Source organism: Photinus pyralis, unplaced genomic scaffold, assembly GCF_008802855.1.
Source record: "Photinus pyralis isolate 1611_PpyrPB1 unplaced genomic scaffold, Ppyr1.3 Ppyr1.4_LG1, whole genome shotgun sequence".
Classification (NCBI taxonomy): Eukaryota; Metazoa; Arthropoda; class Insecta; order Coleoptera; family Lampyridae; genus Photinus; species Photinus pyralis.
Window position 1 is genome coordinate 26971798 of NW_022170249.1, and position 27349 is coordinate 26999146.

A 27349-nucleotide genomic window follows, 5' to 3' on the forward strand; every position below is an offset into this window, starting at 1 on the left:
TACGGAATTGAGCAAAACGTGTACCGCGAATAAGAAACACGGAGTTGCTGTTTTGAGTGCTTCAATATTAACAACTGAATTTCACCATAAATCGAAAACTTTCCATTTATTAATGGACACTCATCGATCCTCGAAATCCATCTACAGGCGTCGTTAATTTGCAAGCAGTTGAAACATGGCCTACAAGATAAGTATATTCGGCGACATTACAAGGCAATAAGGTACAGACTTTTATATTTATTTCTGGCATCTTATTCGGTTCATCAGTGAATAAACAGAATAGTTTTGTATGTAGTAATGAACGCTTTATTTAATTATTTACATTTAATTACTTAGAATTACGCGTTACATTGTTTACTCAAATAAATTTAATTATCTGGCCAGCAAGTATATTTTCTTGAGTTTAGCTAGGAGTTAGGTGTTTATCTTTTTAGAGGACTGTTTGATTTGAAATAACTTTTTAAATTTTGGTTACAGATATTGCTTCTTTGAGCAAAATTTCCGCCAACATTACTCGTTTATTAGTGTTGTGTTGTTTTGTATATTTCAATAATTAGTTTCATTCTGCAATTGTCATATCAGACCCCATGGCAAAACTGTTTCGTGAAAAAAAGGTTCTGCTTTTTTATTTGTTTCTTTTTATTCGGTAATACATCGTTTCCTTGCAACACTTACTAACTTAGGCAGTAAGAGTATACTCTCCCTAGGTAGGTACAGTCCACTGTGAATAGTAAATGGGGATCAAAAATCAAATTTCGCTATTATCTAACGTCTACTGAAAAGACCAGTAGGAGAGACTTTACCTTTGTACAGTCAACTCTTACTGGCGAATCTACGTTTCATGTAAGAGATTATCAGTGAAGAATGTCTGGGAAGCAAAAGTACGGAAGCTGGTCCAATCGTAGTAAACACGACGAGAGAGGAGATGAAGCTTACAAGAAGACTTTAATAAGTACATCGAACCACACCACGAACCATTAGAAATTGACGCCCTAAGATGAGACTTTAAAATAAGGCACCTATTACAGGGAGGAACTTTTATAAGTGTGTAGGGGGTGAAATACAAAGAGATGTCTTGGCTGAAACGTCGCGCATTTAAAACTAAGGACAAATTTACAAATCTTCTAGGAACATGACAACTATAATACCTAACCAATGGCAAAAGGGGCAAAAATTCAAGAAAACGTTAAGATTGCTGCAACTTTTTTGCCAGACCTCATTAAAATCAAACTGCAATGACTAAATGTTTTGAATTTTGTGGTAATTGCAAATAATTTTATCGTTATGTATTGCAGTAGCCAGAAGGGAATAATGGTTCATTAAAGTAGGTACCACCCATGGAAAAGTTCTTCGTTTTATTATTTCTACGCTAATTCAGCTTGTAAATGGATTCGCTGCAAATATAATTAAAAATTATACGGTGCTACCATACCATTTATAGGTATAAGTGTAGATGGGAGATGATATTTTCAGACCAAAATAGGTGTTGAATTCTAAGTTAATCATCCGACACCTTGAAGCCACTAATAACACGCTTAATGCAATTTGCTGCTAATAAGCTGGAAATGTTTATAATTTCGTTTTAATGCGAGAATCGGGCTGATTAATCGTAAATTGTTCTCGTAAAATGGTTGATGATTAAATGGTCCCGTACTTAAAATTCGCAAATTAGACGCTAGGCAAGTAGCGGGTTTGCACCAACTTGTAATGAGCGGCAATCCTCGGGCTGTGTTTGTCGGCCAGCTTGAATTAGTAATTTATTTTATTACCCGTAGTTTTGGTTTTGATTCCGCGGCTAAATTTGTTGATGCGTCGCTCGCGGCTTCTTCACGAAAAAGGGGTTGTTCACGTTATTACGGAATTGCCCCTAAAACACGCATCAGAAGGCGCTTAACTTGCAATTATTAACGAATCAAGGTTTCACCTGTGTCTGTCACCGGGTCTCGATGCCACCGTACAGATATTACATACGAACAGGTGTCCCCGAATTAGTGATCACCGAAATTCCTCGATTTAATTATGAACAACTACAATTACAACTATTGGGGGTAGGTACTCGATCGATAGGTGCTTGATAAGTAATCAAAAAATAAACAATTCGAAGATGCAGCTGTTCGGTCGAAAGGAAAAGTGCTCGCTATGCAGATGAATCTCATTACTCTATGCAAATTTAAGCAACAAGGATTACACGTAATTATCCAATTATTTATCAATCCTTGTGAACCTATGTTTAAAAAAGTCATCAAAGAAAGCGAATTCTTACAATTGGCATACTCGTAAACCTACTGTCTTTTAAATGAATTCATTTAGCTTGCAAAACGCTGTAATTTGTGGCGCTTACGGCCTTCGTGGACAATTTTACTTCGCGTGCTTTTTACATTGGTAGGCACGCAGTAATTACAGCCGTTATTATAAATAATACCTACCATGGAATTATAAAATACGAAAGACGCAATGGTAGGTACAGAAGATAAATTGTATTGAGGCGGAATTCAATTTAACATTAAATAAACCGATACAACGAAAGGATCCTCATTCTTCAGTAGGTATTACAATCGATTTTAACGACAATTTATTTTAATCTTACGAAATACATTTTATAGTTAACAAAAATGTATCAAATTCATGTCTTGGGCATTGAGATAATGCTCTTAATCTTGTTCCCAACGTTCTAAGTACAAGAATAACGATTTTGATATGTATCGATCAAAATCCATGTGATCGCCAAAATTGCATCAAATTCATGTCTTGGGCATTGCGGTAATGCCCCTAGTCTTCACTTTCGCACTATACAATCATTTTCTGATGGTCATTTTGTTCCCTTATAGTTTTTGAGGTATTCGAATTTTCAAATGAGACTTCAATTTTACAGTGAGTTTTTGTAGTATAGTATAACGCTCTTCTGGTGTTTATGTTGAGCTTCATCCCGGATACCTTTTCTACTTTAGTTTTGCATATACAGTGTGAAAATGTTTTTTAGAAGACAAATAGGTATATCTCCAAAACAAGATTTTTTAAAGAAGCTTTTTATGGTATCCGAAATTATAAAAAGTTTGCTGTACTTCTGCATGGTCAACGGGGCATATTTTTTGTAATGGCAACTAGGTACTATTTGCATTTAAAGAAACGAACCTGCAATTTCGTCGGCTTAGTAAAAATAGGTAACCCTGAAAAGAAGTTTGCATCGATCTTCTGAGAAGAACACTTATCTGATTTGGAGAAGACAACCTCGACCACTTGGTAGCCTCTGCAATTTCCTCATCAACCACATTTGGTGACGTCAAGTCGTGGTCTTGGTGAAGAGTATTCCCCGGTTAGATCACTGGGATTTTCCCGGCGAAAAAGTCGCGGCCTTACTGAAGGTTATTTCCTTGTGTTGTAACTATCTTGTTTTATGGTGCAAACCTTTGCCCTGGGATTTCCCTGGCGAAAAAATCCTGGTCACGGGATTGGCCGTTATGCGTCATTGCAGATGGTTTAAAAACTGCTTTTTTTTGTGTGAAAATTGTCAGGTTATCTCAAAAATACACAAACGAATGATAAAAAAGATAATTTGATGGAGACCGAACGATTTTAAATTAATTACGCATCGGATGATTCATTCTCGTACCAAACAGAACAGAAATGTTAGGAAGAATGTACCCGATCAAGATAAGAGGTCGAGGAGGAGGGCTAGTACCATGAAGGATAAAACTAGTTCCACTCCCCCACCCCCTCTCACCCCTCTAACCCGTACTTTGATAAGAGGACAGAAAGAAGGGCAGTAGTAGACTTTTAATTAGAATACAATGAGAGATAACATTAATTTACCCCCCCCCCCTCTCAGGCCTCGTCGCTCACTGATCTCGAAAAAGAATCGCACAATTTGTAAGAGGTTGGAAGACTCCAACACCACCACCCTAGAAAGAAGAAAGATTTAGGAGAACCACTTCTGCGTAGATTAGACAATGTAGCCCCGGGGTCTAGGGCTGGGTGGTATGAAAAGGACGATTAAATTATACGAAGGACCAGGGCAGGGCTATAAGGGTTTTAGGATAAAATGTATCAACTGAGAGTCTGAGGGGGGGGGGCGGGAATGGGGGAGGGGGATATAACACCGGGGGTCTGAAGGGTATGGAATACCTCCCAAGAAAGAAAAAGTCGATGATCCTCTCCGGAATGCTTCACGAGAATGATGAGATCTTCAACATCTTGGGGGAGAACGTTACCCCTGGAGGTTGCAATACCCCAAGGCTAAGGGTTGTACGTAGTACCGGCTACCGCAAGTATTATATGAGAGTTACCAAGTCTCTAAAGGTTTCGGGGGATAACGCAGCACCGGTGGATTGGGAGGATATGCAATTCCTCCCTCTCAGATTCGATGGCCCCCACACGAAAAGGTTTCAACATTCTGGTGGAAAACGTAACATGAAGGGGTATGGGGGGGTTTCGATGGTCCTTTCACGAAAACTCTCATGACAGTGATGAGGGCTCGAAAGTTTGAGCGAAAGGGGCGAAATCGTCAACAAAATTTAAAATTTGGTGGCAGCCCAAGATACAGTCCTATCCTACCGCCAATCAAGGTCATAAATAGTGGCGACACACTCGACAAAAGAGCATCCTCCCACTTTTAATGCACCCTCCTATCTACAACTGTTACATGCTTCAAACCACATCATCCCTTCCTTGAAAATACAATACTAACATTCCAAAAATGAACTTTTAACAATTTTTTAAAAATTTTGCAGGGCGTCCATGGCTAGTCGTTAACATAAATTTTTTCTGAAACGTTGCCCAAAGATATCTATATTTAAGAACGTTCAAATTCGACTTTTACTTCTAATTTACGAATATTTTCTTAAAGATTATGGTAGTTTATATCACGAGTCAATAATGATAGCTATTATTCTCGAGGAATGTTTACGAACCAAGCCGCGGGATTTAGAGATTTGGAATAGTAGTAGAGCAGTTTAGGCTTTGCATATCATAGAAATCCTATAGGATGACAAAATGTAGAAGGCCGATTTTCCAATAAGTTATGTAATTGGTGGAATTGTAGTCCAAAGCCGCCCAATTTTTAAAAAATTGTTAAAAGTTCATTTTTGGAATGTTAGTATTGTATTTTCAAGGAAGGGATGATGTGGTTTGAAGCATGTAACAGTTGTAGATAGGAGGGTGCATTAAAAGTGGGAGGATGCTCTTTTGTCGAGTGTGTCGCCACTATTTATGACCTTGATTGGCGGTAGGATAGGACTGTATCTTGGGCTGCCACCAAATTTTAAATTTTGTTGACGATTTCGCCCCTTTCGCTCAAACTGTGTAATTCAAAACAGAAAGATTTCTCTGATGTTTTTTTGATTTACCTGAAGTGGGAAGTTATTTCCGTGCATACGCTAAAATAACATAAAATAGTACTTGGAGTTTGTAACGAAAGTAGTTGATTCTAAAGTATTCCTATTAAAAAATAAAAGTAAAGTGTCTTGCGTATTGGAAATTTCTCCTCTTTATATGGTCACCAAAAAACATATATGGAATTTCATAAAATTCTGTCGTTGAAGTAGCATTTTGCTCACTTGCTGCCCCCCAAATACAGTAACTAACCGTTTGAAAAAACTATGTTCAGAGAACATTTGCGCAAATTGAAGATTCATCAACGAGGATGGCCACCAATTTGTTAACATGATCACCTGCAAGGGGGTCGGTCGTCTTGTACGAGGTAGAATAAAAGGTCTGAACCTTTAAACAAAGCATCATAAATTATATTTCGATTGAATTAATGAAAATTTTAATTCTGTACTTTCTTAAAGAGATCAACCTATGGCAATTGAAGCCGTTTTGTATTGCATGTATGTACCAGTTAGAAAACCACTATAATTTTTTTCCATGATCAAAAAGTAAATATCTTCCTTGGCAGTATTCACATAGTAATCTGAAGGACGCCTTCCATTTCAGTGCAACTAGTTGTTGAAGAAATGTGACAGTTTTAGTTGCAACCAAGTCGATTTCTCGTAGTAGGTAAATCCAGTTTTGTCAAATTGAAAAAAACCATACATTGTCATTGTTTTAAAACGTACTCTTCGTGCGGTGATTGTTTCTTAATACTCAGTAGAACTTTTACAACCTTTGTGTCGACTTGTGTACTTTCATTGTTCTATTCTAGACAGGCTGTACGAGAAAAACAGCCATACTTTAAGTACATAAATGAAGAATTCCTTCTTTAATTAAAGCTTGCCCTTTAAATTAAAGTTATGCAAAATGTTTTAATGAACTGCACTTAATGTGATCGGTTGAAAGTCAAGCATTACGTCAGGAATAAATAAACATATACGGCGCGAAATTAAAACAAAAATAAGGAAGCATAGCACCGCCTAATTGGGGTTGTAAGCTAGCTTCCGTATACAATGGAAATAGGTGAATTGTTATGTCATACCACACCGTCTACTTCATTACGTAAGTTATGCGACAGTACAGGTTTCCAGCGAAGTATATTGGTTACGTCAGGTAATAAAATTACATCTTGGTAATGGAGATTCAATCACATTTCTTACGCCCGGTTTAAGCGATCCAATTAACTTTTAATTATCTCTTCTTCTTCGCGATGGAGACACGCGAAACTAAATCCAGGTGTGAATCAGGACATTAGACATAATTTTGTAGTAATTTTGGCGTGACTGCCAGGACGAAAAATCTAATGATATAAGAGGTATTTTGGCAGGTGAAGACTTTTTAGATCACGCAAGTTTTAAGAAATGCAACATGTCACTCACAGCAACAGACGTCTAACAAGTAAATTGTGAATTCTTCTACTTACCGGTATGTGGCATATTCTACGAAGGTTGGTATCTGCAACAAAAAAAATATTTAACCATTGGTGACGATAAAAGAAAGAGGAAACGATTAACGATTCTTCCTTTTCGCACTGGAAAATTATTGTTCGTGTTATGGAAACGGTGTTAGTGTATCGAAATCGATTATAAAATAGCAGGTAGACTCCGAATAACGTGGTTTATGTATTATAGGGGTGTGAGGTATATCTTAACCAAATTACATAGTAAAAATCGCCAAGACTTTCAACATAAAAAGGTTTTACGTTTTCATCGGCGATCAAAGGATTTAACTTTCCCTTTATAAATTCACCTTTTGCTTATAGTTGACGAATGTTGTGTGGCACAGCTTGGGGTACCGTGAAGGAGAGCGTGACGGAGAGTCGTTTCGTAGTCTTTGAGATGCTAATGTCACATAGGTGGTTTCGATTAAGCAAATTAAGCTCGCTACCTTGCGCTATACTTTTTTACATAATTTTATACGCGATATTACCTACGCAAGAAACCACTAATCATGGCAGTACAATTTTTCTTCGAAACTTTCGGATGGATATATGCTAATCTGATCTGATGGAAACTATGAAAAAGTTCCTAATAGTAATTCGAAAAAGACTTTCATTCTCTGAATGTTGCTGGTTGGGAGATCAGCGTGTCCTTAGCACTTCTATTATCACTGTCAGTATACTAAAAACTGGCTGGTTTATATTGTCGATCGTCGATACTAGAACATCCGATAGTTGACTAGATAACATTCTTTCTACTGACTAGGCGTTTAATTAACGGCGCAAACAAGTGACTTACACACCAAACTTTTTCCAAAAATTTGTGTCTGTTTGTCAGGCTGTCTTATGGGAGCATTATCTTTTATGCACAAAGTTTTACATCATATAACTACTATAGATAGATATATACATTATTATGTTTTATTTACATAACATCTACACGTACCTACAACAGTGAGTTTTTTTTATACAATAAGGATCTTAGAAATTAGAGATAGGAAGACGATTCAATGGGGAAAAATCGTCTTTGTATTTTGGAAAAAGATGCTTACCTAACTAGATAGCTTGCAAAAACTAATCCTTTTTATATTTCCTTTCCTTACAATTTTTCAGTTTAAACTCTTGATATCTTGCCCTCATTTTTCAGTGTAGAATCCTTTGTTGAACAGAAAAAAGAGGATTAAAAAATAAAGTCTGCATGTTTAGAACTGTGAAAATTATTATGAACATCTGAACACTGTACAATTTTGTTGTTCAGTTTTTACGGGTAAGGGTCCTATTTAAGCAAATTCTGACAATGTGCATTTTGATGAAGTATATTTTGCAAAGGTGTCGAAAAAACTCAAATAATACAAAGGTTTATGGTCTCCTATATCAAAATAATAAAAACTAAAACACCCCTTTTAAAGTAACAGAATCTTGATTCAACTTCCGATACAACAAGAAGTGGTATAGGATTCTAAACATTTTAACCTCATCGGATAATCCATATTGTGTAAACAACGTGACGTAGACGTTATTTCGATCTAAACACCAAAAATAATGACGGGATATCCTGTATATGAGAATATTTCAATTTATTAAGCAAATCTGGGATTATTTACGAAATAAACACAATTTTGGTCGTTTCATTTGAATTTCTATTTCATGGTTTGTTTTTCATTTTGAAATTGTTTTGTAAGTGGGTAATTGTTGTTTAAATTTGATCGCCTTTGTAAATTATTCAATTAGATAAGGTGTTAGAAGTGAGACACATCTGGTTAAATTTGCGTGTTTGATAAAAGGTCACATCTGATCTTTGCGAAATGAAGTTTTATTGTTAGGCAAAATTTAATTTCCACACGTGTTCTTTCGCTGACAAGAGGAAAGGAAGGTGTTACGAAGAATTAAGCGTTTTATTTCGGCGGACGATTGGCGCGTTCCATTGTGAGAGGCGATTTATTCGAAAATTGTTAAAGGAGTTCTTTAATGATGGAAGTGGTGTTTTCTTAAATACTGGAGATAACGAGAAGACGAGGCTTCTCTTTCGCCATGGTTTGAGAGCGTGGGGTTTATTTACGCTAAATTTTTCGGGCAGTCTACCTGTGCATGTGAAAACCTATTCCGTCCGTATTGTAATAAAGTGTGCGGAAGAAATTAAGCAACCTTAATAAAAGATTTAAGTTATTACATCGTCAAATGAAGTAGTAAAAGTTCGAGAGAAGCATTTTATCCTTCAACGGGAAAAGTTGCGTGGGTAGTACAAGTTGAATCAAGTAAGCATTTGCTGCATAGTGAAGTCTCTCTACAAAATTAGTTTATTCTACCGCCCGGAAAGCCGCCCAATGTTGTCTTCAAATTCAACAAGCCAGATTTTGTCATCAAGTTCAGTGTTATCAAGAACAAGTTAAGTTTCCTGAAGCTGTCAGCGAGAACTTTTGTGAGTTAAGTGCGCTTGAGTATCGAAAACCTTTTACGTATGTGTTTATTTGAACCCAAAGTGCGACCCGGATAGAGTTTTCATGTCGGGTTTTTCTATTGGTGCCCAAGATTTATTTCAGGTGTTGATCAAACTTTGTGTAATAAGTTCTTGGGAATTAGTTGCGATCGGAAATCAAATGTCTAACCTTAAAATTGGGAAATTTACTGATTTAATGAAGAAATACTGTCAAATTACTGTTAGTAAGTATTTAGCTGTCTACACTCGCGTTTATATTAATGTATTATTATCAATTTGCTCAGTATCTTCCATTTACGCAATCATAGTGATATTATTATATGTGTATTTCTTTTGCGTGTGCATATCTGTAGACTTGGACAAAATAAGGACTGTGAAAACGTTATATGTAAGTACAGAGGCTTTTTTTCGATCGCTTTGCTTTATTCGCACTCCTCCGTAGAACTAATACATAAGAATCTTTTTTTTCCTTCTTTGGGCAATTTGAAATGATTAATTTGTCATTTTTTAAGTAGCGTAGGTTTGCAATATGGCATCTCTCTCTTTCTCCCCCGCTCCCTTTTGATTCATATCATGTGCAGCCAAATGGTAACATTATTAATAGTATTCTATATTATTTTTTAATGTTTGCTTATGCAAAATTACTTAACATAGGTCTATAAAGTAGTCCTCATCTTAATTCTGCCTTTATATTAATTGCAAAGAAATAAATTAATTTAAAGCGACGAATTAAAGCGCGATATAAATTAAATGATCAAATCAAACTCAAAATTCCACGAAAATATTCAAAATTCCTAGAAATAATCAAATAAGTCTCAGAATACACTCTCGCCCACATGAGCAAAACCGCGAATCAATTTAACTGACCCTGATTGAGCACACGAATTAACTTAATTCCGCGAATTAACCCGGGAATCAAATCTACGATCACTGAAATGCTTGCCAGTGTTCTACTATCGCTTGGAATACTACGAAAAAGCATCTTAATTGCTTTATTATAAAGTTGATCAGAGAACTTCATTCCAGAACATTTTGAGGGGCTGTCCGGAATGCTAGTAAAATCTTTAACGTTGCATAAAGAAAATCTGTTTTATCTGTTTCGTCAACTAAATCTCTTTTGGGAAAACTTCCAGAATTATTGAACGGCTACCGGAAAACCTAATCAGAACAAAAAAATTCTACCAAAAATGGTCAAGAATATTCCAAGTGTTTTACTATAAAGCTCCATTACGGAAAGCATTAAATCGGACGGTGGCCTGTCCAGAACTCCAGCAACTCTTCCCAAAACAATTCTTATTGCTCAAAGTAAAAACGCTCCATAGTTTTTTTATTAGAGGGTGTCGGCCATAATTCTAGTCACAATACCAATTCTTTACAAGCAAGTAGTGTGACGCGATTGCCAGTTACCAGTCAGTCAGACCATACCTGCCGTTCTGTCCCTATATGCTGAAGAGAAGCCTTTACATCTTGTGAGCCTGGAAAGTGAGTGCTCATGGGGAGCTCTAATGTTTCCTTGGCGCCCACTGTGTGGACCTTGATTGTAATTCACTTTTATCTACCCCTAAAAGCGCTTTTTATCCTTTGTTGTTGGGGACGTATTTGGTATTTTTTATTTATTTTTTGCAAAGGCACTAATAGTATATTTCATTACGAGTCCGGAAAGCAGGCTTTTTCCGTGCGCGCGTGACAAATTCCCGTGTTCGGCTACGCCTCACACGGGAAGTCATGCAAGCACGGAAAAAGCATTTCTGGACATGTAATGAACGATATTTTTTATTATACTTCTTTTAAATCGATAACAAAAAACAACAAACTCGCCAACATTTTTATTTTGTAACAGTTATAGAAAATGCGTTTTCATGGTTACTCTCAAATCATTTCAAAGGCGATTTGTTTAATTAGTTTATTTCAGATTAGTTTGACGAAACGTCAAAAATTTCACAAAATCTCAAAGAAGTTTATCTAAATATTCAAACATCTACGAATTAAATCGCAAAATACTTACATATGAAACATTACAACGCATATAGAATTTCTGAAAATTAGTCTACGTCCCTGTAAATTTGTATTTTAAAGCAATATTTTGGGTATTTATATTCAGCGCACGGAAAGAATCAAAGGGACCGGGAAAAGTTTTTCCGTGCGCTAGCCTGGAAAAGGCCCGATACCATTATTTCTAATACAGGTGTAAATAAGGTGATTTCAATGAAGTATAATAAAAAAAATTTTTACTTTACATTGAACCCTAAAATATGAAAACGGTTTATGATATTTAATATTCCTATGAACGGCGTTATCCAAGCAACACTTTGCGATTGAATTGTGTGAAATCCATCATTTTCTAAAGTTTCCAAAAATGAGAAGAAACAAAATTGGCTAAAAATTCAAAACACACTAAGAATTGTAAGACGCTAAACAATCTGATAGAGGATGTAGATTTGTAGGAAACTGACGAATTGAGAGTATTGTTAGAAGACCCTTTTAACCTACAAACGTCATAATAATTGCCACCGGCGTTATTTATGTTGAATCTAATTCCGCGCATTCTCCCAAGCTTTGTGATCAAGTATTCTGTAAAAATCCTTATTGCTCCTTCTGTAATTTTCTTCCTGAAGCCCGTTTTACATGCTGAATGTTTCTGTGAAACTTGAAATTCTCTTAGTCGAGGGCATGCGCAATAGGTGCTTTTCTTGCAAGTGAAAGTGTTTTTTGAATTTTTGTTTTTAACTCCGAGATACTGAACCAAAACCATTTTGAATTAACAAAATCCCAGGTGGAGATTTTCTCTTTGCTTTAGATTAAAATATGGTCTTTTAGATATTACATCAAGGACAATCCAAAAGTTGCGAATGCAGTTGTTATTACCTATAAGTTAGTTAATTAACTGTAATTAATTTTAATGTATAAAGATGGATTTTTATTATCACTTCGAGTTATAGCACGCCGATCACTTTGTGGTTTTATTATACTAATCACCAAGCACGTTAATTTAATTAATAAATTAGTAAGATACGGTGGAATTAATCTAACTTGGGCTTCAAAAATTGCCTAGGTACTTATTTAGAAATTTTTTAAGTTTAAACTGGACGCTAAATAAAGTTCGACAAGCATGTTATTTTGTATAAATATTAATGAGAAATTTGATACAAGAGCAACACTTCTAAATATAATACTTGTTAATAAAATATTACAAAATTCCTTTATCTTTTTGAACTATCAAACGTAGATTTTACATTAAACTTCTGATTAAAAATTTTCTCAAAATAACATCGCTAAATTAGGGGCCGTGTCAACAGTAGCGAATAAATTTGAGAGAGCCACCCGCAGTGTATATACGAAAAAACTTGTAGAAAAACAGCGGGCAACCACCTAATGTTATGACACACACACATAATCTTGTAAAATCGTATCTCGACGAGGTCCCATATTAATTCTTATGATTTATATTTCGGATTTGGGAAAAGCTTATATTATATACCGTTAGCGAGTTTTAATTTGGTAACCGATTTGGGCATTATCTCGAAAAATGATCATAATCAAAACTCCTAATGAAGCCACCCAGTAGGAATGTCCAAACGCGACAGTGACCATAACGACAGTTCAATAATTGAATTATTTATAGGTTTTACGTCTGACAGGTAGCCGAGACCGCGACTATGATTGATATTTACTTCTTCCCAATAATCATCGGTTGAATATCTTCGACGCTAATCACATATTATTATACAACCCTTGAGGTTCGCATAACGGCATCGGAAAAAGGGTTAAAGGTGGAAACTTACCGCTTGACTGACAGAAAAGCTGCGTAGCTAAAGCACTATGCGTATATTAACTCAATAAAAACTATATTAGAATCACGTTGTAATGCACCATTTCGTGGTAAAAAATTTGAAATTAATGTAAATCGGAATCATAAGCGCAAACCGCGACGTGTTCTACCCAAATTATTCTGGTAGTTAACTTACATTTGCATCGAAAGTCACGCATCTGATATCCTAGATTAAGCAGGGATTATTTTATTTAACCATACAACTCCCTCTTTTTGAGCAAAAATTAATCCTCAAACAATGAAGTGGTACCTAATTGATAACTACTTATCTGTGTAAAGTTGTTTAAATCGCGAGCAAACGTTCCGTTGGTCATCAGAAAGAAGCTCAAGGGCTCGGTAATGAAGTGGTTGATGAGCCTTTTAGCATAATAATTGTACGAAATACCTGCACGTAAACCGCAATTTTTAAGTACTCGTTTTACGTTTATTATTAGCGGAATGCCTCCACTTGCAATTTTCATGTCAAATTGCTTTCCAAATGCGCCTGAATTTCGAGAACTGGACGATTTTTGCTATAACGAAGTCGTATTAAATGACTATTTAAAAATAAAGTTTCGGCAATTATTGTTTGTTGTAGCATGTTTCTAATTAATTCTAAAAACATCGTAGTTGAGGAGCTGCGTAAGATCTCTCGCTTCCAGTGTTCAACGCCTCTGAGGATGTCAACAAAAGGATGACAGACAAGAGCTAGGGAGAATCAACTTTTAATTTTTGGTGTACACCCCTGTGAATCAATGTGAATTAACGTGAATTCATTTGAATTAACGTGAATTTATTAGAATTAACGAAAATTAACGTGAAATACTTAATTTGAATTAATGCGGAATAATTTGAATTAGTGTGAATTGAATTAATGTAAAATAATTGTTATTAACGTGAATGAATTTGAATTAACGTGAAATTATTCTGAATTGACGTGAATCAATTTGAATTTGTTTGCTTTTATATATCACTTCCAAGAAACACTACTCACTTTCTTAATTATGAGCCAACTTTGACCAAACTTTATGGGTTGGTGTAACTCATAAATATCTCGATCAAGTTTGTGAATTTACACCATTTTGAAACAAAATGGCGGCCACTTCTAATTTTAACCGATTATGACTAAACGTTATAGCGTAACGGAAGGAGACATGGGAAGACCTAGACATGCGTACGAGGTTAGCTTAGGTTAGGTCACCCTGACGGAATGTGTAACGGCCGTTACCGGGGTGGAGGAGGGGTTTTAGTGGATAGGGCGGTTAAAGAAATCCAGGTACATCTGATCGGCCGAGCCGAAATGTCCTAGGTTTTGACACTATTAGAACCCAGTTCGACCTTTTTTGGCATGATTACGCCCTCGGCAATTAAGGATCGACTAGAAATTTGACAGGTATCATTATCACAACCGTAGAGACCATTACATTCTGGCGAAAGGGCTAATTAATTTGAATTAACGGGAATTAATTTCAATTAACGTAAATTAATTTGGATTGATGTGAATTAACTTAAATTTACATGCAGTAACATGAATTTACGTGAATTTATGTGAATTATTTTGAATTAACCTGAATTAATATGAAGACCTGAGTTTTTTGTATAAACCAAAAATGGTACTTGCTTCTCCCTAGGGCAAGAGCTTCTAGAGAGCAAAGATGTAAAGGCTAAAAACAACAAGATCTTGAGATTTATTTATTTATGTATTTATTTATTTATTTATTTATTTATTTATTTATTTATTTATTTATTTATTTATTTATTTATTTATTTATTTATTTATTTATTTACTTATTTATTTATTTATTTATTTATTGTCTCTCGTGTTCTAGGTCCTCAACAAGCTTACGCCCAATAATAGAGTGACTCGCATAATGCTTTTTAGATGTGCCCCTGCAGAAGGTTGTTCTACACTACTCCGGTATTTACGAATTAGGAAAACTGCAGGAAAACCTAATTCGGAGTAGCCGGCAGAATGTTCGAAACTGATCTAAGGAAATTCCCATCTCTGGCACAGATGAAAAATTCCTACCTCAGCTCAGGTTGGAACACCCGATCTTCGGTTTTGTAGCACAACGCTCTACCACAAGCTACAAAGCCGAGATCAGAGCATGAGTATGAATAACTCCATATATATAGTGTCCAATTAATTAAAGCACGAAACCTCAAAAAAATTGTAATTACAAACAATAACCAACCACAGCGATGTATCGACTAAAGTCATCGTTAGACCTAAAATGTGGTAATGGAACCGTATACCTACAACGTACATATTATAATGCGCATAGGTAAAACCAACTTTTGTGGGTGAAGAAGTGACATGTCGACACCCATAAAGAATTCCAGTGTGCGTATTCAGCTATATGCAGCGTGTCCCAGATCATTCGTTAGATTGCATAGGAACTTTCGGACCCCATTAAAATTCAATAGAATATTAATGAGACGAGTCGACGAGTCTTACGCGCCGAATATCGTCAGACGAATTTTCCGGAACAAATTTTCCTACAATCGTTCCGTTTTAGAAACTACTTGCACCCAATTTTAAGATGACATATTATGCTATAAAATGTCCTCCAATATATATTATGGAGATGCTCATTATAGTTTTTTCAACGAAACTGGTGATTAAATGAGAACCAATCAAATTGTTTTTTCTATTTGTCACATTTACAACGGAATTGGTGGATCCGAAACAGTTTTCACAAAAAAAGAATACAGCCACAAAATATAAATGCCTTTTTTGTGCAAGGATTTGTTCGAGGGTTTGTTTAAGAGTTCGGCCCCTGAAGAATCGCTCCCGAAGACTTCGTTGCCTGAAAATTTTTTACAAAATAGCTTAGTAATATTCGCACTTAATAATCGGCTGCGGTATAGACCTTTTTACCTCCAGAGAATTCAATGCAGGTGAATTCTCTCCGGCAAATTCACTCACGAGAATTCACCGTTTTACCCTTGAAAAAATGTGTCACAGACATATTTCTGCTAGTGCTAAACAAAGCCATTTCAATTAAAATCATTAATTAATTAACAAAACTGTTTTTAATATAACATAAAAATGTCGATGCTGACTTTTGCGTTTTCCTTAGGAACAAAACTTGTCTGAAAGGAAGAAATTTTTCTTGCAATTTTGCACTTTCCTCAAGAACAAAGTTATCTATCAAAGAATTTCGATGCAAATTCATTTTTTTTGCATTTTTTACTTTAATTAAGAACAACATTTTCCATAACAACAAAATATTTATACGTATAAGGAAATTCCTATGCAAATCCGTGCTTTTCTTGCAATTTTGCTTTTTTTTTATAGGAACAAACTTATCTGGACAGTTTTGATGTAAATGCATGCTTTTCCGGCAATTTTTTACTTTAATTAAGAATAAAATCTTCCATAAGGACAAGATTTCTTTACAAAACCGATTATGCGTATCTACCCTGAATCCAAGGTATTTATTTGCTTTGTTGTGAAAATTTTATGTCAATTTTCCTTATCAATTTGTTTTGTTAATTCATTTGTGACAGTTCAGATTTGATTTATTGGGTTTTAGTTTATTTCTATAAAATATTAATGTAATAATCTAGAGATAAACGCGTTTCTACGTTATTGGCAAAGATCTTTTGCTGTTCTTCGTTTAAACAACTGCATTGTTCGACAAAAGGTTCGTCAATAATCAAGAGTCCAGCCAAGTTGGGGTTGAAGTCTTCTTGATGTTGTTTAATTTGTAATGGAACGCATAGGTTTGTTTATTCGGACACTGTTGTAGTCCAAGTAGGATTTTACGTTTATTTTCATTTGTAATCGTAGAATAAATTTTTATTCTGTGAAATCATGAAAATCTGTGTTTCATCGGTCCCTTTAACAATTCAGATAGATGTTTCATGTTTAATTATGATTAATTTTGTTGATCTGTGCCCAAAGTTCATTTCAAGTGTCTTCCAAATTTGGCAAGTGGGTCTTTTGGAGTATAAGGAATTTGATCGTGACCTTTGTTTGTCCGAAATATAAAGTCAAAATTGAATTTTTTGTTGTACCAGAATACGGATGCGTACTGGGAGAGATCTACTGAAAGAGCTAGTTAGTTTTGAGTTGTTTTGTGTATGGTTCACTTTGGAGGGAACCCATTACGCACACCATTTTTTATTTGCTCGCCCAACGTGGGACAATGCATTACATTTATCTTTTGTATGTGGCCCGAAGTTAAAGGGTCACAGTAATATCTACCCATTGGGTCCATTATACGCATTTGATAATAATAATAATAATAATTTTATTTAACCTTTTGTTTCCATTTCTAAAATGTAAAGGTAAGTCATTAACTATTATGTAATATACAAAATGATTAATCTATAATATTATTACAGTTCACATAACATACCACAGATAACGTACAACAGATAACGTACAACAGATAATGTACAACAGATAACATCTATGACTTCACAAATTCTTGGAGCGAGTAATAGCAATTGCTGACTAGATAGGTTCTAAGTGCATTTTTGTACTGATTTTTATTTTTTATTTCTTTTATTTTTTGTGGTAGAGCATTGTACAAGTAGCAGCCTGCGTAATGTACCGATTTTTTGAAGTTAGTGTGATTGCATTTAGGTAAGTATTATATTGTGCCCAGTTCTAGTTGAATACTTATGATTATCACAGTTACGTTTAAATAGATGTATATTTACATGTATATATGTTAAAATTTTATATAAATATATAGATATAAATGTTAAAAGCTGGTGATTTTTGAAAGTTTGACGGCAGGATTCGCGATACTTCAGACGAAAGATGCGTCGAATTATTCTCTTTTGTAGAATAAATACACGCTCGGCTTCTGTAGCCTGGCCCCACACAACTATGTTGTAACTGATAATTGAGTATACTTTGGCAAAATATACGGTGAGAATTGCTTTAAGATCTAAAGTGTTGCTTAGACAAATAAATGCGTAATGCAATTTTTTAAGTTTAGAACACACTTCGTCAACGTGATGGGAAAAAGTTAACTTGCTGTCTATTGTAGTACCTAAAAATTTAGCAGTTTCGGCAGCTACCAGTTCATCATTATTGTCTATACGTACTTTTAAGGGCGTAGCACTGCGCACTCTACCATAATTAAAACGCAAGCAGGTTGTTTTTAAGGGCGATAACTGTTTCGAGTTTCGCGGTTGCCTCTTCCAATGTTGATGAGGAAATGACGATATTGATGTCATCGGCGTACAGAAATAGTTTGCAATGCTCAGATAAATATTCGACCATATCGTTCACGTAAATTAAAAATAACAGGGGCGCTAGAGTGCTGCCTTGTGGTGTACCCACGCCAGTGGAAAATTCTTCGGACTCTTCTCCATCAAGGTGGACTTTAAAAGTTCGGTTAGAGATAAAAGATATAACCCAGTCGTTAGCACTTCCTCTAACACCTACTGCTGCTAGTTTATTCGCCAGGAGACCGTGGTCAACGGTGTCGAATGCCCTTGTGATGTCCAGCAGAACCGAAATCACTACTTGATGTTGATCTAAATTATTGTGGATTTCTTGGAGGTAGTCAATTGTTGCGGTTTCAGTGGAGAATCCTTCCCTGAATCCATGCTGGGAATTGCTTAATATGCTATTCTTGTTTAAGAAATTGCTTAATTTTTCGCAAAACACTTTCTCCATAATTTTGGAAAACACGGACAGCTGCGAGATAGGACGATAGTTGGACGGATCTGCGCGATCGCCCTTTTTAAAAACCGGAGTAACTTTAGCAGATTTTAGTCGAATAGGGAATTTACCACACGCGATTGATATATTAATCAGGTCACTAAGGTAATGCGATATTACAACACTGCACTCTTTAATGATCCCAAGGGGTACTTCGTCGGGCCCTTTGGATTTATTGTTAGACAATGTATTTATGGCCTTTAATACACATGCGTACGAAAAAGGAGGCATAAAAAATGAATTAGAGTTCATTCTATCTCGTTCGTTGCGGCTTTGGTGATTGTCGTTTTTGAAGTTCGAAGTAATGAGATTTTGAATTGAATGCACGAAGAAATTTCCAAAATAATTTGATATTCCTCGTGAATCTTTGAGAATATCTCCTTGATGATTACGGATGTGGGGGATATTGTTAGACACGCTACTCAGTTTACTCCGAACGATGTTCCAGAGGGCACGCGACTTATTTGAGGATGAGTTTATAAAATTGGAGAAAAATCGCACCTTTTCGGATTTAATTTGATGTTCAAGTTGCTTCTTCATTGATTTGTATCTGACATTTAGGCATGAGTTATTTGAGGTTTTCCTGATCCAGTTCAAATGCGTCAGGTTTTTAATTGCCATGCGGGTCTCATGTGAATATTTGAACAGTTCTTCTGGATGTGTTGTCATGTATCTTTGTTGAGATGGTGATAGTTTTTTAGGAAACGCTATGTTGAAACACCATTCGAACGTGTTCCAAAATTCTGCGAATGCAGGTTCGATTTCGCTGTGGATATTAATGTTTATGCTGGCATTGGAAAATAGCCACAGAAATTCATTTACGGCTGTTTTAGTGAACCTCCGACCAAATATCGGAGGTGAGTATTTCTTCTTCACAGCAATAGAGCTTATGGTCCAGCTTAATATTTGCGCCGCGTGATCAGACAGACCAGGATCAAATACTGAGCAGTTAATTATGGATGCCGATGGTAAGTTCGTTATAATATAGTCAAGAGCGCTTTTTGTGAAGTTTGTGATTCTAGTTGGAACATTAATTAAGGAATGGAGGTTGAAAGATTCGATCACATCCATTAGCTTTTTTAAATTGTTCGTAGGTGAAAGAGAGTCTACATTTAGGTCTCCACAGAGAAGAATCGTTTTATATCTATCATTTAATGTTAAGAGTAAATTTGACAGTCTATCTAAAAATAATTTAAGGTCACCGTTTGGGGAGCGATATATGACTAGAATACACGTTGAGGACTTACAGACTTCTAAAGCGGCACACTCAAAGTCTAATTCACACGAAAATTCTGATGCGTTTTTAATAGTTCTACACGTATTAGCAAAAGTTTTATGTACAAATATGGCCACACCGCCGTGCACACGTGATTGCCTACAGAAGTAAGTTAGGCACTCGTATCCGGGCAGGTGGTTAAAGTCAAAGAAATCGGGATCCTTCACCCAATGTTCGCTGATACATAAAAAAGTCGGCTGATATTTATTGCATAGTAGTTCGATTGAGTCTATTTTATTGGATAGGCACTGTATGTTTATATGACATAGCTTCAATACATGATGTTGACCGGCTGAGGTTAGGTAGGTTTCGTGGGTAGGGTCGCCATTTGAAAATTTCGGTTGGGTTCCCGGTAGGGTCGAATAATTGTGTACTGTGGCCACATGTCTCCTTTGAATACCTTATCCATTTCTGTGGCTGGGACCACAATTTTAAATGCAGCTATAGAACTAGATTGGATTTCAAGTTTTTCCACGGCCAGTAACTTGACATCACTCTTTTTTACGTACTCGGCTAGTTGATCGGATGTCGTCTCTGGATGGAGACGTGAGACGAACACATTTCTCCTGCTGACCACGGCAGAAATTTCACATTGAGGACGTGTTCCTAGGACAGTATCGTTGCTCTTCTTTTTTATGGTTTTCTTAGACGATACAGGTTTGAATCCATCGTCGTTTTCTAGATGTATAATTTTGTTCAAAACCTGGAGCTGCGGCTCTTGGAGATTCTTTGGTTCGGTAGGGGCGGGATCCTCGCGTGTCTGTATGGGCTCTGGCCCCGGGGCTGGCTTGTTTTTTACCGTCGAGGTAGAGGCGTTCATCCTTGTTATGCTACTGTAGGAAGTATTTTGGGCGTCGGAGGGTTTATTTTTGGATTGATTAATTTTGGATTTTGCTACAGACGTAGGTTGTTCCTTTTCGGATTGACATGTCAAAGTTACTTTGCGTAAGAGTTCGATTTGCTCTTGTAATGATTTTATTAGATCTTGTTGATTGTTAATAATAAAGTCTTTATTACTTACGATTTGCTTCAAGTACGTAATTTCGATTTCATATGCAGTAATGGCAACTTCATTGATAACTGTCTGTTTGAGACTTGGAAGTGCAAATAAATGCCTATTATGAAAGATTACGTTAAATTCATGCATTTTTAGAAGATTTACGTTTTTCATGCAAATGTCGTAAAATGTAAAATGGGGTGTTCATGTTATATAGACAATTAGGTTTTTACAGTTTGAGTTTGACATGAATTTCTGAGCACATTGTATAAGTTTTTGAACACTCTTTACATATTGGGCTAGTCTTTAATATTGAATAAACTGCAACAATCATTCGGTTTAGATGTATGGTTTACTGGCAATTTCAAGACTCCGCTAAAATACCACAAGGTAAAATAGCGGGTATTTTTATAAAATAAATTGAACAACAATTTACAGAAGGATTAAAAAAACCGAATAAAAGTAGTTTATTTGAAATGATCAACTAGAAGTCACCATTCGATAATACCTATTTTCAGAAATAGAATTTGCAATAGTTTCCAATCTACTCAGCTCATTATTAGACACTACTTCCTTTCAGTTCCAATCTATTTGACTCGGATTCAACAAATTTGTACCATGCCAAACACTTTATTGCAACTAACTTACTCAAATTGAAAGCAAGTGGTTCGGGGACAATAAAAACGATTAAGTACTGATGTTAATTGATTGAAGTTTACCTATACACCAAATGAGGAGTTTAATTTATTGAAAAATTATACCAGTCGAAAATGAAATTTGGTAAATTAAAAAGCGGAAAGAAATAAATATATACCTAAAATATTATATGAAAAAATTAACCTATGTCGTTACAAAGTTAATTGAAAATACGATCGGAAAATTAAGAATTTTATTTATTGTGTATTCGAAACGCGCGTAACAGGACTAATAAAAGTGGTCCTTTTCGCCTTGACAAATCAAACTGAACCCCCGAATAGTTTTTTAAATCAATTCGACATGACGGTTGGTACGTTTAGATCACCGCATCTCCAAGTGGCGCAATTAAATTAAAAAGCATTGAGTTGTTTGCACAGGTGATGAACGAAATAAATATTAAGGCACAAATTAGGCGGCATTCAGCACACTTCATACCGTATCGCATGCTTCATCTTAAATTATTCATTACATTTACATAAAACACATTAATTTCCCCTTATTGGGCACAGATTTCCCACAATGTGTACCAGATGTTTGTAAACATACAAAAATTTAAGAAAATCGAATTAATCTGCGTATAATAAAAAATTGCACTTACCGGCCGACGACAACGTGACGCTTCCTTTTTTTCTCGAAAAACTGTTCCAAGTTAATACACAGGCTAATAACTGCGGTGGTTGTTAACGACGTTCACGGTGGCACTGTTGGCCACTTGACTGTGACGAGGATGACCCGTGATGAGGGTCGAAACTTCCCGCCCTCCAGTACGTCCACTTATAGGTTGCAGTTAGTCAAAGAACCTGCTGCCCTGGTTAAGAAGTTCCTTTCGATGTTATCTTTTAACGGACAAAAATGCAACGTTTCCGAGTATTATTTTGCGTATGTCAACTGCTTGCGTTAATTAAAACGTGCAATTGGAATAATCGACCCCTAGCCGCTATTGATTTTAAATTAATCCATCAGGAGTGTTAATGCGTTTCGGTAGCCGGCGTAGCGACTGCAAACTATTAAGTGCTGCAAGTTGACGAGGAGCTTTAGCAGAAAGCTCTCCTGCCAATGTGTTATAGTAAAGGGCACGTGCGGCCAATCAGAACACAACCGGTAGTCGGATGAACCAATAGACAGCAACTTCCTCAAGGGTTGCTCGCGCTTGCCCTAAGGCGATCCAATTATCCACATTGTCCTTTACGTCTTGATTATCTCCTATAACGTCGTTCTTAATACCTCAACCGTCGAAATTTTACTGGAAATATGTTAGGCGATAGTCATCTTTAGATATCAATTTTAATTAAATTTGTAATTCTTTTTCCAACTTTAAGCAAAAAAGGACAAATAAAATGGTTTGCGGGTCCTTAATTAACGAAATTCCGTTTTTATGACAACCATAATGCACGCTAACGATATTCGGTTTAATATTAGACAGAAATTTCTAAAATTTTGTTGCGTGTATTTCAGCTTATATGATGATAGTAAAAATTGTAGCAAAAATTAGCACATTTAGTGTAGCCTCGTATAGCTATAACCTACAAGTTGTTATTCGGAAATCGTAATTAGTAAGTTCGGACAGCGTCCAATGTATTGTAATTTAGATTAGCATACGGTAGAACACATTTTTTAGATTTAACTCCTGTTATTTAGTTGTGCAATACCAATAGTTGTACAATATTCTTGATAATATTAATCTGAAATTTAATGACACTGAATTACACTCCAAATATTACAGCTGGTGCTTTCTCAATTACAAATGATGTTTTCTGTGAAATAAAACGCCAGGACACCTGTTAAATACTTCTGGTTGGAATTTTGGTTTTTTAAATGTTATTTTCAATCAACAAACAACTTTCCACCATCTTTGGCCCGTCTACTTTTTACATGATGGAAGAGGATTTCTTCTATTAAATCTACGAAGCGAATATTTATTTCTACTCCGACTAGTTCCAATCACACCAGGCGGCAGTCCAGGAATCAGTGTCTCGGAGTACTGTGCGATCAAAAAAGAGTTTCTGTTGAGTCACCTTTGGAATTTTTGTTAAATGGGAAAACGATCCAGGTCGACTCAACGTCAATCTTTTGTTGATCGCCCGAACTGTGTCCTAGATTTCTTCCAACCTGAAATATCGCCCTCAGCAACACTACTGCAGATATGCATCAACGGTATTGATATTGATGAGGATCTGGATTTTTTACTCGCGAATCTGAAGTGAAAAATTTCTACCTTATGAAGATGGCCGATACAGTCAAGGGGACCTGTGAGTCCATCCTTTCTTTATTGGACGAAACATGTGCATTACCTTCTACGGATTGATTTTGGAAAAACTCACACTACTCTCATGCCTAGTGATTCCAGCACCAAACAAGTTTGACAAAATATGTCACACAACATGCGGAAGATGGGGTTGAATAAGTATCTTTCGTCTTATCCATTCCAAGAAAACTGTCAGATTAGTAACATAAGACGCGTGTATCTCCTATGATGTCTCTCCGAGTGTCTCTCGCTATCCAATTTTCCAGACAGTCCTATTGATGAGTCTAGTCCTGCTTCTGTGGAAAAGCGTAAACTGCTTGAAGTCATTTCTTTGTTGTTCTTCTGGGGCATTGGATGGAATGAGAACCCACATTCTGAAAGTTCTCGTTTCCTCTATTTGGCTTTCGGAAATTCACTCGTAAACTTCGCATACATCATCTTGACCGCCCAAATTCCAAAATCCAATGATCCGATAATGTTTGGAGATTCCTCCACTGCGCTGCAGAGGAAATCGGGCGGGATCAGGTCATTTACAATTGATATTGTTGAATAAAACTAGTGTCAAAAATTATTGTGTCGTAGACACTGGTTGTTACCTGAGCTGCTTTTGATTTTCCCCCAATCAGCCTCGTGTCGGTGTCAAGAGTGGCCAGATGCGACAGTTCCCGCGGCTTTAAGATATTCTTCTGCAAAGCATTTTTTGAAATCAGGCGAGATGCGCTCCTCTAAAAGGTAAACGAGTTGTTTCTTGGCTCTTGGTTTGACTCTACAACGATTCCAAATGTATAAATTGGACCCTCCCATATGATCAGGATCAGATTACTAAGCTAACAATTAGGGAGATGTTCAGTAAATTCCCTCCTGGGATTCAACTAAGGACTATCAGACAATCGATACTCCTCGGTGATCCCTTCACACAAGGGTCCACAGATGAGCTTTTAAAAGAAAAAAAATCGGTCACTTTTCTTCGATGTCTTCCAGACTCCCCCTAGTCTGCGTTTTCCTACGAAGAGATTCGGTCTAAATTCCAAATCTGAGTTTCCTCATTCGCTTGACATCACTATGGAAGCATAGAAAGACTGGAAGACTACGACGAAGCTTCGAAATTATTCTCACGTAAATGTAATTACGTCGTTTAATTATTTACAATTAAATTAACAATAAACCCCTAAAGCGGATCTAAAAAAGCAGCAGAGCACCTCGGTGTGACCCTACGGAGTTGACCCATTTTCAATAGGCTTATTACTTGTGCCATATAGGTCAACTGTGCAAAGTTTGAACCGAATCGGTTCATGCGTTTGACAGTTATCGTGTTCACGGAAACAGACGAACAGACGGACACCATCGACTCCTCTATAAAGCCTGCATCACTTTGCTCTGGCGCTTAATTAATTTACAACTGTCTTAATTTGTAACAGTAAATATAATTTATCACTCACAATCTATAACATAACAAAAAAACGCATCGATGTTGGAACAAACTAACGCAATCGGATTTGCTTATATAGTAAAGTCGACTGTTCCCGAGCGGTCGCGAACATTCTAGAATAAAATACGTCATATTTCTCGGAAAGATAACGTCACATCTGCCTTCGTTCTTTATCACTGATGACTAATCTCTCATTGCGCCTCGAAGTCTATCGAAATTTCTGGAGTGTTCGCTACATTGTTTATTTTATTTTATTGCCTTTATTTTATAATGGGCGGAGTGTTAGCAATTTGCTACTCTTCCCACTCAATCCACTATACAATCACAAACAACTCTTACCTGAGATTCGAACCCAGGACCCTTGTAGCCAAAGTTAGAGCTACTAACTTTGGCTACAAGGGTCCTGGGTTCGAATCCTAAGTAAGGCATGACTATTACCAATTAAAAATATGACCCTCAACTTTGCTATAAAGCTTAGATTCAATCATCCATACCAGTTCGTTGCGGAGGCTTGTGACCGAGTCACGAAGTGGATTTTACAATTCCATGTTTCCTCGCTTCCTACCTTTTCTTCATCCCAATCATTTTTTTAAGTTTCGAGATCCAAATGATGGTATGAAGTTCTGGCGTGGAATGGCCTTGAGGTACTGCTCCATGATATGAATCCCACTGACCTGGAATACTCCCTACCTAAGGCAAGTTTTTGGCTTTCAGCTTTACCGTCTTCCTAGCTTGATACTTACCTGGATAAATCATTCCAAGTTTCATATTCTCTTCTACTTGGATATGGTCTGATAAGTGCATACAGGCTGATATGACATGAAGTTTCAATTCTAGGATTCCATGGGCTTTCGTGATTTGTGTGGGATTTTACATGCTGGGAGACGTTTGCGCCTTCTTATTTTTCATTTACTGTGAATCAATCTAGGTTCGCAGCAGAAAAGGGTGAAGCAAATTACTGGCTCTTGATGGAGAGGTTCATTTTCAAACCAGTTGCAGTCGAAGCCACTGGAGTATGAAAAAAGGAGATTTTAAATCTAATCAAAACTATTGGTCAACCAATACCAGAAGTTACTGGTACGAAGTCGGCAACAGTATACGTGCGTACTCTTTTAAAATGTAACCTCGTCTAAAGGCTCCGCATACACAGTACCTCTTTTCTCTTACTTTGAAAGATAAAAACCCGGACACCTTTTACTGAAAATACACGCGTTATTATCGCCTTCTATTTTCAGATACTGTTTCTGTTCGCTATAAAGCGGTACATATTTAAATCTTCATATGCTTACAAAAATATAAATTCGAAAAAGGGGCAATGAGATAGAGACTTGGTTTTTCCAAGAATATTGTGACTGTTTTGAAGAGAATGTTCAACAACAGCGGACTTAGAGCTATGATGACTTCTAACATATGGTTAGTGGTATTCGAGGATTAACCTAAGTGCGGATACTGAAAGATACCTTGATTAGTACAGAGAGGTCAGGAGGTTGTACCCCGACAAGAACAGGGCACGCTTGGAGGCCCAAGACCAGAATAGACAGACAATGGAATTGTTTCCCCCTAGAATACTGAAAGAGTTTCGCTACAAGTAGATATTCCTGATGTCGCAGTCGAAGAACTGAGCAAAGCGGCACCATTAAAATAAACAATGCCCGTGATTCGGACGGTGACTAAACTGTTCCACAACAGTTGTGTCTTATGAACGCGCCCATTGCTAAATGTTTGTAATGACCCCTGTCATAACTGACAGATTGACATGTTCTATATGAAAATTGAAATTTTATACTAAAATACGATTTCGGGTAAAATTTAATACAAAACTCGTCAGAAAAGTGAAATTACTTAACTCGGAAATTAAAGTACTCGGCCCCAAAGGGGCCTCGTACTTCAATATTTCCTCGCCAGTAATGTGTCATTTTCCTGACTTTTATGTATATAGTATATGACAATTTTGATTAAAATTGTCA

At 36.4% G+C, this 27349-nt stretch overlaps 1 protein-coding gene across 2 annotated transcripts in view; it reads right to left on the bottom strand.

Moving 5' to 3' along the window:
* Nucleotides 1-22456, bottom strand: part of LOC116158702 (paired box protein Pax-5) — a 40926-nt gene extending 18470 nt beyond the window's left edge. For both annotated transcript variants that reach the window (XM_031471530.1, XM_031471529.1), the window contains exons 1-2: nucleotides 22307-22456; nucleotides 6791-6822 (exon numbers count right to left, since the gene is read on the bottom strand). In XM_031471530.1, coding sequence (XP_031327390.1) covers nucleotides 6791-6803 — 13 coding nt within the window. In that variant the 5' untranslated portion in view covers nucleotides 6804-6822; nucleotides 22307-22456. The remainder of the gene's footprint in view (nucleotides 1-6790; nucleotides 6823-22306) is intronic.
* Nucleotides 22457-27349: the final 4893 nt, after the last annotated feature.